The sequence below is a fragment of the Camelus bactrianus genome, chromosome 32 (assembly GCF_048773025.1).
Source record: "Camelus bactrianus isolate YW-2024 breed Bactrian camel chromosome 32, ASM4877302v1, whole genome shotgun sequence".
Lineage (NCBI taxonomy): Eukaryota > Metazoa > Chordata > Mammalia > Artiodactyla > Camelidae > Camelus > Camelus bactrianus.
The window spans coordinates 19,926,956-19,943,600 of record NC_133570.1 but is presented as its reverse complement, the minus strand read 5'-3'; the positions used below and the strand labels follow the sequence as shown (position 1 = coordinate 19,943,600).

General features: G+C 55.9%; 1 protein-coding gene across 1 annotated transcript; it reads left to right on the top strand.

Annotated features, from left to right (window-relative positions):
• The first annotated feature begins 9,393 nt into the window (after positions 1 to 9,393).
• OSM (oncostatin M) lies at positions 9,394 to 15,466 on the top strand. The gene is made up of 3 exons (XM_010951316.3): positions 9,394 to 11,059; positions 12,635 to 12,768; positions 13,383 to 15,466. The coding sequence occupies exons 1-3, from the start codon at positions 11,026 to 11,028 to the stop codon at positions 13,923 to 13,925; spliced, it is 711 nt and encodes a 236-aa protein (XP_010949618.2). The 5' UTR covers positions 9,394 to 11,025; the 3' UTR covers positions 13,926 to 15,466.
• The last annotated feature ends 1,179 nt before the right edge of the window (positions 15,467 to 16,645 follow it).

The window sequence follows — 16,645 nt, the reverse complement described above, 5'->3', positions numbered from 1 at the left end:
AGTCCCCCTTCTCTCCCTGGAGGGCCCATCCTGGACCTTGGCTCGAGGGATGTCCTAAACTGAGATAGGGGCTTTAGAACCAGAATTCTTGGGGCTGCCTGACCTGCAGGTAGAGACCTCCTGGCCACACGTCCACTCTTGGGGGTCTGTCTGCCTGCTTGTGAGTCGCTACCTGATTTGGGGTTTCTGTCATCCCGGCTTTCCAAGTGTGTCAAACTGGGTCCTAACTTGGCATCAGTTAGTTCTTGAGGGTGGACTGCCCTGGGTTGTAGGCCACAGGCCACACAGGTGGGCTGGTCTGACTCAGACCCAGGCCCAGAGACCAGCACACCCACCTGTGTCTCTGCCACATGTGTGCAAGTGTGTGGGGGAGGGGGTTAGCTCCCAGGGCATCAGGGTTCTGGGGCAGCTCGGCCTTCTGTAGATTACGGATGGGGAGATGTGCTCTGGGTGTGCCAGGAGGCCGGTACCTACCTGGGGTTAGGGCACAGGGTTTGGGAGATGCCTGGGGAACACAGCTTCTCTGAGAAGGGGAGATGGCCCTGGACCCCTCCCACAGTGATGCTCAGGTGCTGTGAGACAGATGAGTCTGGAGCTGTCCCAGGCCAGGGGTTGAGGGGCTTGCAGGACCACCTCCTCATCCCACCCAGGTCCCAGAGAGTTCTAGGGCAAAGGAAGTCCATCTGCTCAGCCCCGACCTTGGATTGGGTTATTCATAACTGAGATTGGGGTGCTGGCTGGCACACCTGGAGCCCCATCCACCTGTCTGCCTCTGCACAGCCACTCCTGAGTTCGAGGATCCAGGCTCCAGGCTGCAGAGCCTGAGTCCTTTTTCCCAGAAAGATGCAGCCAGTGCCTGAGGAGAGTCCTGCCCACAGTCCCTCTGCCTGACGTCCATCTGGCGTCTGCTGGGAGGATGTGAATCCGAGTGGGGAGCTCTTGGGTGGGTGGGGACAGAGATGAGGAAACCTCAGGTGGGAAGAGTCCAAGGCTCATTTCCACCCTTTCTGATCTCCATGTGTGTACAGAGGAAGCGGTCTCTTGAGCCCTCCTGGAGGACAATTTGAGCAGAAATTCAGGGTTTAAGGCCTTCGTCCCCACCCCTGCCAGGCAGGGCCATGTGGTCCTCTGCTGGCCAAGTTGCTTTGAAGCTGGCTTCTTGGTCCTGTGTGGAGGGGAGAATAAACCCCTGCCCTCTCCATATTCTCCCTGGCCCAAGTGCCCCACCGGGCCTGATAGGACCCACCAGAAGACAGGAGAGGCAGCGCAGTCTGCAGCTGGCTGACTGAGCCCAGGGGAACCACTTCCCTACATGGGGAAAGGGGATGAGTGAGCTCCATTGATTCATGTATTCAACACACCCTCTCATCCCCTTTTTACACAGGGGCAACGGAACACAGAGAGGTGAAGTGACTTACCCAAGGTCACACAGCTGGGCATGGCAGAACCAGAATTCAAAAGGAAGGTCAATAGTGCCCCCAGGGGCCTGGGGAGGTTCCCTGGGGGAAGGGACAGGGACCAGGATGGTTTTGCAAGATCCCTCTCCATCCCAGCTGTTTGCCACTGGTGGCAGTGGGTGCCTGGGCAGCACATGAGGCCCAGCTCCTCGCTGACGCTGGCTGGGCAGGGCTGGGTGATCGGGTTGGGCTATGGCAGTGGTTTGTGTCTCACTTACCTGGTGGGCCCTGGTGCTGGAGTTCCTGGGGGGTGCCCAGAGTTTCCTTCCTGAGGGGGAGGTGGTCATGGTACCTCGTGGGTGGGCAGGCTGCGCGGGTGTGTGTGCTCTCACAGTGTGCTCGCCTTTGTGGACGTCTCTAAAGGCAACTCTGTTTTGGTTAGAATGTGTATGTATCTGAACGTTTGTCCAGTTACTTATAAACATCAGGTATGCGCTTGGCTCTGTCTCTACATGTGTCCTGTTAGTGTGCGACTGGCATGTGCATCTGTGCCGGTGTGTGCACGTCTGAGCACTTGTGGTACGTGTTTCTGTGGGCCTGTTTTGCTGTGTGGCTGGGACGGTTTTTCTGTGTCCGGGTGTGGGCACACATGTCTGCATTTTTTGTTTTCATTTTCACACATGTACCTGTGGGTACCCTCTTGTCCATTTTCCTTCCGTGGACCCACATTCCCCTCAGGCCTCCCTGCCTCTCCCTGACGCCAGAAGGCCTGGCTCCCTGCAGTTACCAGGGGAGCGGTGGAGTCTGCTGCCCTCCCCCACCAGCCCCACCTTTTTGCCTTCTGCCCTCTGCCCCTGGCCGCCTCAAACTTGGCCTCTCTGGTCTCCCTCCTGGTTCTCTACACCCCTCAGCCTGGGCTCCCTGCAGTGACACACAGATCTACTCCAGCACCCCCAACCCCAGTGCCCACCACAGCCCGGCACCCGAGGACCCTGAGTCAGCCCACAGTGGTCCTCACTTGTGTGGCTGCCCCAGGCTCCCCACTGGTCTCCCCACCTAGGTCTGCCTCTCCTCTGGCCACAGAAGCATATTTTCCCCAGCACAACCCTAGTGTGTCTCCGCCCTCCTTCCTTTCCAGCCCCCTGCTCTGCCTAATCTAAAGTTGACCATTTTCAAGTGAATAGCTAACTCAGTGGCACTTAGCCACTCACAGTGTTGTACAACCATCATCTCTATTTGGTTCCAAAACATGTTTGTCACCCCAACAGGAAACCTCAGACCCATTAGTTGTCACTTCTTATCTCCCTCCCCAGCCCCTGGCAACCCCCAATCTGCAGTCTGTCTATGGATTTCCCTATTCTGGACATTTTATATAAGAGGAATGATCTAACATGTGACTTTTGGCATCTAGCTTCTTTCACTCAGCATAATGTTTTTCAGGTGCATCCAGGAGGGAGCATGTATCAGTACTTCATTCCTTTTCATGGCTGCATAATATTCCATTGTATGGACATTTGGGTTGTTCCTACCTTTTGCCTGTTAAGCTCTGCTGTCTTGACTGTGGGGATGCCCAGCAGTTGTGTTCAATGCCATCCTGTCCCCCTTCTGTTCCTTACATCTTGTGGACAGGGTGACCTGGCCCCAGCTGGTCACACCCCATCACCCATTGAATGGCCACAAGTCAGCCCTTGGACAGAGCAGGATTTGATGGCCTTTTCTCCCCTTGGAGCCATAGGCTGTTTCTTTTTTCATATCAAGATAAATGCTCAGCATTTCCTTGGTGTGTCCCCAAGAGCAAGAGGAGGAAGAAAGCAAGTCTTCCCAGCGCCCATCCCAGGTCGTTTCCTCCAGGCTGGCAAGTGGCATCCCTTCAAGTGAGTCCTGCTTCTGTGTCCCAATTAGTAGACAGCCCCACAGGGACCCAGCCTGTTCCTCTGTCTTCCTCCAGCTGCCTTCTCTGTTGAGCAAAGCTTCTGAGCTTTTGCTGCAGCTGACGCCAAGAGCAGGCTTTGGCCCATCCTACTTCCTCCCTCCAGGTCCTCCGCCCTCCTGTCCCCGTCCTCATGCTTATGCAGGACTAAGGATGCCCTGCAGCGAGTGCTGGGAAGCCAGCTCAACCAGCAGGAAAGGGGCTGTCATCAGGTCCTGTGTAGCTGGGGCCACCTGTGTGTTTGGCTCTGGCTTCAAGCAGGGCCCAGGGGCTCAGGGAAATCACTCGGCCTCCCGAGCTGCACCGGCCTTGTCCTCGCCTGCTCAGCAGGACCCCACCCCTGCCCCGTGGGGTTGGGGAAGGTGGCTTTCCATACCAATGACATCCTGGCTCAGAAACCCCAGCCACGTGAGGGAGGCGTGTCTCCTGGGTCAGACATCAGTCCTGGGAAGGATTCTGATTGGGTCTTCTGAGGACGCAGGTGCATTGCTAGACCCTGAGGGCCCATGAGGCCAGGCCACAGGGGTCTCCTGGGGCAAGAAATGGGCAGCCTGACAAATGGGTCTTCCGGGCTCCTCCATGTGCTAGATTTTGGCCTGTGTTTTTTTTTTTTTAATATTTTTAAATTTAATTAATTTAAAAAATTTGCATTCCTTTTTATTGAAATATAGTTAGTTTATAATGTTGCACCAATTTCTTGTGTACAGTACAATGTTTCAGTCATACATACACATACATATATTTCTTTTCATATTCTTTTTCATTATAGGTTACTGCAAGATATTAAATGTAGTTCCCTGTGCTCTACAGTATAGAGAGTTTATCTGTTTTATGTATAATAGTTAGTATCTGCAAATCTTGAACTCCTAATTTCTCTCTCCCACCCCCTCTACCCCTCTGGTAACCACAAGTTTTTTCTCTATGTCTGAGAGTCTGTTTCTGTTTTGTAAATAAGTTCACGTGTGTCTTTTTTTTTTTTTTTTTTTTTTTTTTAGATTCTACATATCATATGGTATTTTTCTTTCTCCTTCTGACTTCCTTCACATAGAATGACGATCTCCAGGTCCATTCGTGTTCCTGCAAATTGGCCTGTGTGTTTATTCCCCGTTTACAGCCTAGATTTAAAAAGGCATTCATAGTAATTTCACTCACCTGTAAGCCTGTCCTTCTTGCTGATTTATTGCTCACACCTAGCCTGGTGCCCCCACATACAACATGTTACTTATTAAACAGGGCTTGAATGAGGGACTGAAAAGTTTTTTGCAAAGTGTAGGAGTGTCCCCTCCAGTGACATCTGGCCCCTTTCTGTGAAGCTACCAGGTGTGGCTTATGTGGAATTTGTTCTGAAGTGAATTCTTTAAAGGAAGCAGGAGAAATGCCCTGGCTTTTTCTTTTTCAGTTTGTTTTCCAGGAAAGTGTTGAAATCTGCAGTGAGTGAAAGAACAGATTTTGGATTCATTTTAGAAAAATCATCATAAAGGAAAAAGTCAGCGTCTTTAGAATTGAAGCTTCCTAAAAAAAGATCACATGCCTTGGTTTATTGTAAGTGATGTGATTTGATTTCCTTGGGGAGGGGCGCCCAGGAGAGGGCAGGGCCTGCACTTTAGAGGCCTGGCTGCAGGTGCACTAGATGTGGGATGGGGGCGTGCAGGGTCCTGCAGCCTTGGGCTTCCACAGATCGCTGTGTCTATATGACCATGTGTCCATCTGTTTACTAGGGATTAGTTGAGCACCTACTACGTTCCCGGGTCTGCTGTGCTCTGAAGACAGGCAATGGGGAGCCACAACCACAGTGCACACCTTCTTGGAATTTACTGTCTGGCTGGGGAGACAACCCCACAGTTGTAAAAGTTTACAACTCTGAAGAATGGTACAAAGAGGGGTACATCGTCCTCTGGGAGGGCCAGCGGGGCAGGGACCAGCCTGGAGGAAAGTCAGGGAGGACTTCCCTGCAGAGGTAAGGCTCAGACTGAACCTTGATATCTGGATGGTAGTTCAGTAGGTGGACTGAAGTGGGTCTGGCATGGGCAAAGGTCCTGGGGTGAGAGCTTGGCTCCTCTGAGGGACTGAGGAAGGTCAGAGAAAGCAGCGTGCTAGAGAGCTGTTGGGTGAGGCTGAGGAGGTGGGCAGGGCCTGGTGGCTGTGGTAATAATGACTTTGGCCTTGACCAAATGGCAACAGGAAGCCAGGGGAGTGTTTTAAGCAAGATGTTGGGACCAGGCTGTGCTGTGCAAGGCCCTCTAGAGACGTTGCAGTGGCTGCAGAGCTGTCTTGTGGGTGGCTCAGTTTCTCCATCCCTCCCTGCCCTCCTCCCTCTCTGTTCGACTTCCAGCCATGCCTGCCATTCTTAAACGGGGCCCAGGAGGGCCTGTCTGCACATCAGCCCATGAGTTCTCTGGACGTGGAATCTGTAGCATCTCTTTTCTGCATTTCTGCCAGTGAGACCAGAGTTGTCTTTTCCAGACCCGCAGAAATGCTGACCTCCTCCCCTAAGCCCTCCCAGTGGCGCCCTCACCCCGGGCAGCCGCCCCCGCGGGAGTTAACCTCCCGTCTCCCCACTGGTTTCATCTACTGGGTGGGGAAAACGACTTCTGCCTCATTAGGTGGTTTTGAGGATGCAGGGATCCAGCCCCTGTGAACAGCTCAGAAGCGGGCCGGGAGCAGAGAAGAGCTGCAGAAATGTGCCCAATTCTGCCCACCGGGCTGACAGCATGTGCCTGGGGCACCAAAACTTTTTTGGCAAGAATGTGATGTTTCAAAATAGGCATTGGAATGTTGTCATCATGAGAAAAGTCAGGGCTCCCCTGGATTTCCTGATGCTATTGAATGTTTAGGTTTGCTTTTCTTTACGTGACATCTCAGTGCTTAGAGCCGCCAGGGGACCCGTCATCTGGCCTGTCCCCGCATCTCACAGAGGGGACCCTGGGCTCAGAGAGGGCGGCCCCAGGGGCGGGGTCATCCACATCCCCGTCTGCTGGTCAGAGTAGACCAATCAGCCCCCACCGGCCTTCCCCTCGACCTGGGGGGGTCCCTGCTGGGGGTCCTGGTCTGGGGCCTACAGCTGGTGTGGGGCAGACGGTAAGAGGTTCCTGCACAGACGTGAGTTTCTTTCCATCTCTGCACTTCCCTGAATAGGTGTTCCGGCCCCTGGAAGGGGGATCAGTTGCCCAATTTGGAGGAGCCACTGGGTGCAAGGGGGCATGACGTCCCAGCCCTGGGGACACACCAGGCCCGGGAAGGACGCTGCTGTAGGTTTTGAGTCACAGGATCCCCCCGTCGAGGGTGACCTCGCTGACCTTATGGGGGCCCTGGTAGCTCCTTGCTCACCCCGGGTTTATGTAACATGGTGTTTCCCAACTGTCCTCAGAGCCACCCTGTGACATAAGCAGACGTGCACTGCTGTCTGCTGCAGCGGCCGGCGCTGGCCAGCATCATCCACTGCATTACGCTGACCATCCTGGAAGGTGGTGTTTGCCACTGTGTTATTAAAAATTGAGATACAGTTCACAAACCATCAAATGCATTAAAGTGGAACGTTCAGTAGTTTTTAATTTAATTTAATTTTAAAAATTAATTAATTTTAATGGAGGCACTGAGGATTGATCCCAGGACCTCATACATTCTAAGCATGTGCCCTACCACGCGTAGCATGTTTTTTAGTGTACTCACAAGACTGTGCAGCCATCTAATTCAAAAACAGTTTCATCTCCCCCAAGCTCTATACCTGTAAGTTCTCCCCACTCATCCGCAGATCCCCCACCCCCTGGCAACCACAAGTCTACTTTTTGTCTCTATGGATTTACCTATTCTGGACATTTCATACACACAGAATCCCACGTGGCCTTTTGTGATTGGCTTCTTTCACGCAGCGTAATGATTTGGGGTTCATCCATGTTGCAGCGTGTATCAGGGCCGCATTCCTTTTTATGGCTGAGTAATAATCTACTGTATGGATAGACCACATGTTTTAACCCATTACCTGTTGATGGACATTTGGGCTGCGTCTGCGCTTTGGCTGTTGTGAATAAATGCTGCTGTGAACATTTGCATGCAAGCTTTTGCGTGAGTATGTTTTCAGTTCTCTTGGACCTATACCTGGGAATGGAATCGCTGGTTGTGTGGCCTTTCTATATTCACCATTTAAGGAACAGACATACTTTTTTCCAAAGCGGCGGCACCATTTTACATTCCCACCAGCAGTGTATAAGGCCTCCAACTTCTCCACGTGCTCTCCAACACTTGTTATTGTCGGTCTTTGATTATAGCCACCCTGGTGGGTATAAAGTGGGATCTCATAGTTTTAGTTTTTGTTTTTGTTTTTAAGTGGCACTACTGGGTATTGAACCCAGGACCTCGTGCATGCTAAGCACACGCTTTACCACTGAGCTCTACCCCCCGACCCTGTCTCCTAGTTGGCTAATGAGATGGATCATCTTTTCATGTACTTATTGGCCCTTTGTGTCTGGTTTGGAGAACTGTATATTCACATCAATTGCCCATTTGAAAGTGGATTATTGGTCTCTTAATTGTTAAGTCGTGGCTCTGTGGTCTACAGAGGGGAAACTGAGGCTCAGAAAGGGGGTGTGACTGGCTGGGCCAAGAACACTGGGCCCTCAGGCAGACTGAGACCAGAACCTGATCTCCCGTCTCACTCTGCAGGTCTCTCCACCTGGTCCAGTGGCCTCCAGCCTCTGGTGCTGACCTGCCCCTTGGGCTGCACCAAATCCTGCCCTTGAGTTGAAAGGGGGAAGGCTCCCCAGCCAGAGGGTGGGCCGGAAAGGCGAGGAAGCAGTAGTTCTGAGGAACCAAGCTGGCCCTCTCTTCCCCTCTGGATCACGCGGACCTGGCTGACGTGGCCCAGCGAGAGGGGACAGCCTGGGCGCTGTGGTCGGGAGCCTATTTATACCGGCTGGGCCGTGTTGCAAGCTCTTCCTGCTGGCGAGAGGGACGTCACTGGGCGCTGACCTCACCAGAAACGCTGACGCATCTTCCCTCACGCTTTGCTCGGATGGGCTGTCGGGCCTCCTCACCTGTTGGGCCACTCCATGTCCTCCTGCGCATCACCCAGCTCCGGATTGTCCCCTAGTGACCCCACTCCCTGCAGCCCTTGACCATGCCCTCCCTCCTCTTGCAAGCGGTTATGGGCTGAATTGTGTCCCTTGAATTCATATGTTGAAGTCACCACCCCCTGCCCCTCAGAATGTGACTGTATTTGGAGATAGAGCCTTAAAAGGGGTGATTAAGGTAAAATGAGGCCATTGGGTGGGCCCCGGTCCAATATGACTGGTGTCCTTATAAGAAGAGGAGATCAGGACACAGATGCACACAGAGGAATGACCGTGCGAGGAGACAGCGAGAAGGTGGCCGTCTATCAGCCAAGGAGAGAGGCCTCAGGATAAAACCAACCCTGCCAACACCTTGTTGTCAACTTCTGCTCCAGAACAGTGAGAAAACACCTGTCATTTAAGCCCCCAGGTCTGTGGTATTTGGTTATGGCAGCCCACGTTTAAAGCCACATGCTCAGAGTGAGGTCTTTCAGATTTGACAGCCCCTGTTTGATGCCCTGGCTCCTCTTAAATGTTCCTAAGAAGGGCAACCTCGGGGAAGACGACCTTAATGTCTCTGGGCCTTGGAGGCCTCTTTAAACCAAGGAGATCATGAGGCCTCCCTGGACCGTGGGGTGAAAGCATGGGGCTGTCCCCCAAGTGAGGAGGGGAGCTCCTGAGAGGGGTGCAAAGCTCTCAGCCAGACCGGGCTCTCCTGCCAGGAGCCCGGCTCCGAGCTTCTCTGAGCTTCTGTCTCCTCATCAAAGGAGCCGAGGCATCCCTGCCCGGCCGCTCTTCCTCCTGGGAGTGTAGCTAGATGAGATCAGGGATGTGAAATGAAGAAGGATCCCGGCCTGGCCCAGGCTCCAGGAAGCAGCCTTGCGGGGGTGGGCACCGAGATGAGGAATTGAGCGGAAGCGGCATTCTCAGCAGGAAAATCCAGAACTGGGCCCTGAGGGTGGCGCTGGTGCTGTGATCACAATGCTGGTTGCCAGGATCACAATGCTGGTGGAGGGTGGCGGGTGGTGAGGAGAAGCCTCCCGGGCATGATGGTGCCTCTGGTTTGCCCACTGCTAGATCCTCAGCACCTGGGAGTGGCTGGCAAAGAGCGGGGCCAAATAAGTTTGTTGATCAAATACATGAGTGATATGGGCACAGCAGAGGGGAGATGGGGTGGGAAGGCCTTGGTGGTGATGATGGGTGCTGGGGTGGGGATGGACGGGAGCGGGGCTGGCGTCCTCCTTCTGGCTGCATCGGCTTTACTCGTCGAGCCTCCACAGGGCCAGAGCAGCTCAGCCCCCCCCCCGGCAGCCCCCAGGGGCCCCACTCTGCCTCCTCAGCCTTTGACACCCCGAGCTCCTCAGGGTGCAGGCCAAGGACCCTCGTCCAGGTCTCGGGGGGTGTGCTGGGGCTGCCAGGCCCAGCATGCAGGCCTCCGCCTCCTCATCCGCCCTCTCCTGAGCCTCAGTTTATCCTACGGAAAGCAGCAGGTTGGCTGGGGAGGCGCTGTCTCCAGGGCCCCTTCATTCTGATGTCTGTGAGCAGCAGAGGACCGACCGAAGATCACTATCTTTCAGAGAAAGTGAAACCTGGTCCCCAACCGTCACCGCGGCGACTCCCCCTCTCTGGCTTCCCCTCTGAGCTCACAGCTTCCCCATCTCCTCTGCCTCCCACCCCGCCCCCCGACAGCTAGTACGTGGAATCAGACTTTCATCTTTGCTTTTTCCTTCAAAGGGCTCCTGCCTTTTATGTCCATGATGGCAGCAGCCCTGTGAGGTGTCCGAGAAATGCTTTTCAAATCCTCATTTTACAGGTGGGGGCCTCTGAAGTCCAGAGAGGTTAAGCGACTTGCTTTGGGTCACACAGCATGTCAGTGGGCTTGACCCCTGGTCTCCTGTTTCTCTTGCCCCAAGTGCTTGGTTCTCCTTAGAGGATCCTGTCTGTAGAGAGGGGGCCTAGCTGTGGGCGATGGGCCAGGGATGGAGAAAGCTGGTTATGTGAAGGCTGCCTCATGGGGAAAAGGAGATGGCTGGGAGCCCTGATGGGGGATGCAGGTCCTGGGGCCAGACCACAATCTTGGGGCTGCCAGCCTGGGTCTGGCTCTGTGCCCAGAGCCCGGTGGTTTCCGCTCACAGATGTCCCAACAGCCCTGGCGGGAGGGCGGGAAGGGCACTCAAGAAGGAAGATGTCTCGCTCCCTCAGCCCCAAACCACAGTGGCCTGTGAGGCCAATGACTCCTGGGCCAGGCCGGGGCAGCAGGACCTCTGGGGGCCCAGCTGGTGGACTCTCCCCTCCATCCCGGCACAGCCCCCTGCAGCAGGCACGGACCCCTTGCTCCCTGCTCGCCCAGGAAGGCTGAGGCTGCGGTTTGCATCATCCTTGGGCGTAGGGCTGACCTCGAAGAACGAATTCGAAGAAAAGAGGAGGAGGAGCAGGCATGCCACCGCAACCCGCGCCCATTGGCCGCCTGTGGAAACTTTGGTTTTTGGGGTCATGTTCCCAGAAGGCCTGCCCTCCCCCCACCCCCTCCCCACCCACCTCACGAGGTGTTGGCCAATCGCCCCAGCGGGCATAAAGTGGCTGCCAGCCCGCAGGGCTCCCAGCCGGGAGGTATCACCCCCAGCAGGCGCAGGCCCGAGCTCGGTCACCCAGCATGCGGCCACAGCTTGTGCAGAGGACACTGCTCAGTAAGTACTTCCTTCCTTCCCACCAGCACCTGCTTGCTGTGCTCACAGGCACCAGTGGGGAGCAGGGCCGCCCTCTGTCCTCTGGGAACTGGGGAGGCCGGGCACCAGGCAGAAGGATGCTGAGCAGGGGAGAGAGCCAGGGGGTCAGGCAAAGACAGGAGTCCACTGAGAACACAGCATCTTCACAGAGTGGAGAAGGGTATCCCTGGAGGGTTTCCAGGGGGAGGTGATGAAGGGTCCACTCTGGGAGCAAGGGAGTGAGGGAAGGGGATCCTCTTGGGGAGAAGCCAGGGAAGCAGGAAAGGGGTAGGAGATGTGCTGGGGCAGAGGAGGAAGCCACAGAAGTTGAGTGGGAACATGGTGTGATGTCTGGAGGGGTTGCGGGACCTCCTTGCCCTGATTCGCCGGCTCTGGGATGGTTGGATGCAGTCAGCTGGGCCCGGGGGTTCTGGAGCCCACACAATCACACAGCACACATAGCCACACCCACAGGGTGACATGCACACAGAGCCACGTGATGTCATCGTGAGCCCTCAATCTCACCAATCTGGGAACCCCCACGTGCAGCCCGGGGCCCCTGCGGTGGATGGGACACAACGGCTGTGTGTAGCCAGCTCTTCCCTCGAGCCTCACACAGCCCCAGACACACATCCCTGCAGGCACCCCAGTCCCACATGCGCTGTGCTCACCCCTGCCCTGCCCAAACCCAGCAGCCGGTACCTGGGGAGGCAAAGAGGGGTGCCTTGTGGTTACTGTGCTTGCGCGCCCAGCTCCACGGCTTCCCCAGCGGTGTCTTCCCCAAGGGGCCATGGTTCTTAGGAAGGGAACGTGGTGTCACTGCCTTCCGGGCCATTGCGCCACAGGCCCTTCCGACCACGTGGCTGCCGGTGCCCGGTGGGTGAGTGGTGGGGGGAGGCGGCAAGTGGTGACTGCGTCTGACCCCCAGAAGGGTCAGACTCACAGCATCCCTGGTGGGCCTGACAGAAGTGGCCACTTATGGGGAGAGGAGAGAGGCGTGAGAAGTCGGGGGACAGGCCAGCATTAGGTGACCTGAGCAAGCCCTCCTCCTTCGGTGCCTTGGTTTTCCTGTCAATAAAATGGGGCATGGACTTGATGCCACACACATCCTTTCCAGACGGAACCTCTGGGTGGAAAGGCAGCCTCCCTTGGTTCTGCAGACATAGCTCAGGGCACAAGGCTGCTCCTGGGCTGCAAAGCTCTCCAGAGCCCACCTGCGTGGGCGGCCCAGGGGCCTGCAGCAATGGCCATCCCTTAGCCCAGAGGTCTGGAGGGGAGCAGCCCCAGCTGGGCTGCCCTGTGGTTGGCAGGCTTGGCTCCAGCCGGGCCCCACCACCTCTTCTCAAAGGCCTGCTCCGTGAATTGCCGCTGCTGTGTCGGGTGCTGGGCGCTGACTCACTGGAAAGGTGGTGGTGGCCCCGGGAGGTGCTCCCAGGCAGGCCTGCCGGGCACCACGGCCTGCACCCTCTGAGGCCCTCTTGAGCACCCTCCCCTCCGAAAGCCACCCACCTGTGGCTTCCTCACCAAATCAAGTGACATGTCCCCTCTCTGCCCCAGGTCTGGTCCTCGGACTCCTGTTCCTGAGCACGGCAGCCACTGGCAAGTGCTCGGGCAAGTACCATGAGCTCCTCCAGCAGCTCCAGAGTCAGGCGGACCTCATGCAGGACACCAGCACACTCCTGGACCCCTACGTGAGTGCTCAGGCCCCTGAGTCTCAGAGAACTGAGGGTTAGGGCAGGAACGAGCCCGGGAGAAAACCAGGCCCATCCCCCATTCAATATGGGGCTGGTGGGGAAACCAAGTCCCCATGTTACTTTAGGACCATGTTGAACGTTCCAGGCCTGAACCTGAGATGCCTGGGAGACAAGGCAGCTTCCCCAGCTCAGTGGGCCTGGAATGTGACCCCCCAACTCCATCACGTCATTTATCCCTTTGCCCAGTGTGCTCATTGCACACCTACCATGCGCCTTGTTCTAGGCACCAGGACGTAGTGGTGAACAAAACAGCCCTGCCCTCCTGAGTTCGCGTCACCTCCCCACCGAAATGCCCCATGCCACAACCATGGGGTCACCCCCTCCAACCCCCAGTATCCCTCCGACCCTGCCTGCCATGACCCAGGAGTCCTCTCCCTTCTGGGGCCTCAGTTTCTGGCTCTGGACAATGGGAGGATTGGATAGGGAGTGCATGAGGTCAAGCGTTTCAAGGCTGACCAGAGCAGACACGTGTGTGTGTGTGTGTGTGTGTGTGTGTGTGTGTGTGGTGGGGGCTCCAGCACTCATCTCCCCGATTGTCCTTCTCCCCCTAGATCCACTTCCAAGGCCTGGATCAGGCTGGACTGAAGGAGCACTGCAAGGAGAGCCCTGGAGCCTTTCCCAGCGAAGATACCCTGCGGGGGCTCAGCCAGCGGGGCTTCTTGCGGACCCTCAACGCCACGCTGGGCCACGTCCTGCACAGACTGACTGCTTTACAGCAGGATCTCACCATAGCCCAGGACCAGGGGCGGAACATTCGCGGCTTCAGGAGTAACATCCATTGCATGTCCCAGCTGCTTCGAGGCTCCTCGGAGGTGGAGACAGCTGAGCCCACTCAGCCGGGCCCGGAGGCCACACTGCCGCCCACCCCCTCCTCAGACACCTTTCAGCACAAACTGCAGGGCTGCAGGTTCCTGCGCGGCTACCACCGCTTCATGCACTCGGCGGGGCAGGTCTTCAAGGAGTGGGCGGATAGCCGGAGCCAGAGTCGGAGCCGGAGACACAGGCCCCCCCGGGCTCTACAGAGGGGGGCCCGCAGGATGCGACCCTTCAGGAGGGATGAGAGACTCATGCCCAGGGGCCAGCTGCCCCGGTAGCCTCAGGGGCGCCCCTGCCAGGTGAAAGGTCAGCAGGTACTCTGCTGCATGGTGCTGCCCGGGGTCTCCCAACCTGCTCCTCTCCGTTCCCCACCTCTCAGAAGTGCACTTTAAGGGGTGGGGGCTGGGTAGCCCCTCTGCCTCCTTTGGGCTGGGTAGACAGGGTCAGGCTGCTGAGCCTTGTCCAGCCCTGAGTTCTCCAGCCCTGGTGGGGTGGCCGGGTCAGGTCCACACGGGGCCAACTTTCCATTGATTCAGGGGTCTGATGACACAGGCTGACTCATGGCCAGACTGGCTGCCCCCCCTGCTCTGCTCCCCGGAGGCCGACCGGATTGTCCCTCTCATGACTTGTGGGGCTGTTGCCCCCAGACTTCCTCCTTTCCATAGTGGCTTGGTTCGGAGGGGGAGGTCAGGGCCTGAGCTGGCCTCCTCTGCCTCATCACTGCTCTCAGGCCAGACACCTGGGTGTCTGGGTGACCTCACTTTAGACAGTTGTGATGGGAGCAGAGGACACAGAAGGAGCACTGATCTGGGGGTTCCAAGGAAGGAGGCTCAGACCCCAATTTGTTGGCCCCTAAATTGCTGTGTAGCCTCAGTGAGGCCACTTTACCTCTCTGGACCTCAGCTTTCTCTTTGTGATTCAGGGGGTTGGGACATGTAAATCCATCTCTGTCTGTCAATTGCTGGGATTCTGTGACATAGGTTAGATATCAAATTTTCTCCATACATGGGGACATGTGATATAAACGGACACTGGGTACAAACTGAGTTCTTTGCAGGAGACCTCCTAGTGCCTGGAAGTCTGGATCCTGGGTCCTGGCTGCTCCCCCTGGTGGTGCATTATGGTATTTTCTCATGCTGAAACCATTGCCCTCCGGGAGGGAGTCCCAGAAGCTGCTGGGCCAGTTCCTTGGAGGGACATGACTAATTTATAGATTTTTATTAGTTTTTATCTGTTTTTCCTATTTATAAGGCTTATTTATGATGTGTATTTAATGTTAATATTTTGCCAACATATATTTAAAACTTGCCTGGTTTCTAAAGCCCTTGTGTCTCTGTTGCTTCGTGGGAGACAGTTTGGGGGAGCCTGGTCTCTTGGAGAGGGGAGTCCCTAGGTGGCAAGGCCACCAGCATCAACCACTGAAGCTTGGGCTGGGGTTCTTTGCTGTAACCGAGAAGAGAAGTTGCATGCCCCACTCAACTGGGGGTTCTGACTGTGGGGGTGTCTCTGAATGGGTCTCCCTTGAGAAGTTGGGGACCAAGGATGTTGAGTTTTGGGAGCTAGTGGGGAGGGAGGAAGGATGGCGTGCGGGTTACTCTGGCCCTTGTGGGTGAGCGGCTGAGGGTAAATGTGCTGATGTGTGTTGTGTGAAATGAACAAGATAATAACAGATCCTGCCTCATACGTGGCCTGATGGCCTGGTGTGTGCTTGAAACTGCTTCCTGAAGGGCCCCAGCGTGGGCAGGGATTCCATCTGGCTCACCACTGATGCTCAGGGCCCCGCCTCGGGAGGGGCACCTACAGGCCGATGACATGCTGAGGCAGCAGCTACAAAGGAAGGGCTCACAGAAGTAGATGAACTTGACCTGGATCAGTCCCCAGTCACCCCCACTTCCTGGGACGAGGGGCCATGGTGGGAACAGGACTTAACTTCGGGGTGGAAGAGAGTCCTGTGTGGGACTCCCTGAAATAGATATGACCCACTTTGCAGATGAGAGGACTGAGGCTCAGAGAGTTTGACCTGCCCAGGTCCTCAGAGCAAATTTACTGGACACAGACACATTTCGAATTCAGGCCCATTGGATGCCAGGGAGGGAGCATCCTCCTGTCACCTTTCAACGTCTGTAACTTGGCTGACGATTTCACGAGTCCTTGGGGGCACAGAGCTACCAGGCAAGGGGAGGGGACAGACAATAGACAAGCAAAAGAAATAGGAGCATCTGAGATTGCAGGGCGAGCTTGAGCACGGGAAAAGCAAACCAGGCTGAGGTAATAGAGAGCGAGAGTCAGGCGATGTGGGTGGTCGGGGTGGCCTGGAAGAGGTGACATCCACTCTGCAGCCTGAATGACACGCAGGAGAAGGGGTGGAGCCTCTAGGTGGCAGGAACAGCTAAGGAAAAGTCTTTGAGCATTCAAGGATCAGGGTGTAGCAAGTGAGGGCATCACCGATTTATCAAAAAGGCCCAGAGATGGGAAGTATTTTGCTCAAGGTCACAGAGCAAGTTAGTGCGGGGCTCGGGCTAGAAATCCAGGTCTCTGACTCCCAGCCAGGGAGCGCCCCATGTATTCCAGGCTGTTTACTGAGTATTTAGTAAGAGCTCTCCGCTGCCCGCCACTGGGCTCTCTCTTGCTTTTGGGCTTCTGCCACACCAGCCACTTTGGGGATCCGATGTGCCCAGGGTAGGGTACCCTCCTACCACAAGGCCTCTGCCTGTGCTGTTCTCTTCCCAGCCTTTGTGCTCCATCTTTTTGGTTAGTGTATCTTCAGTTTTCCTCCCCGCTGTCCATGTTCTGGGTCCAGCAACTTGGTTGTTTTTTCAAAACTGACTTGTAGGGACAGGGTAGGGGTGGGGGCTCACCAGGTGCATCATTTGCATTGTCAGCCGCCTCCCTCACTAGCCCAGAGCCACCGAGGATGGGGACCACATTTGCTTTGCTCTGCTCTGTCCCAGCACCCAGCACAGGGCTTGGCACCCAGCAGGAGCTCAGTGAGGAGCAG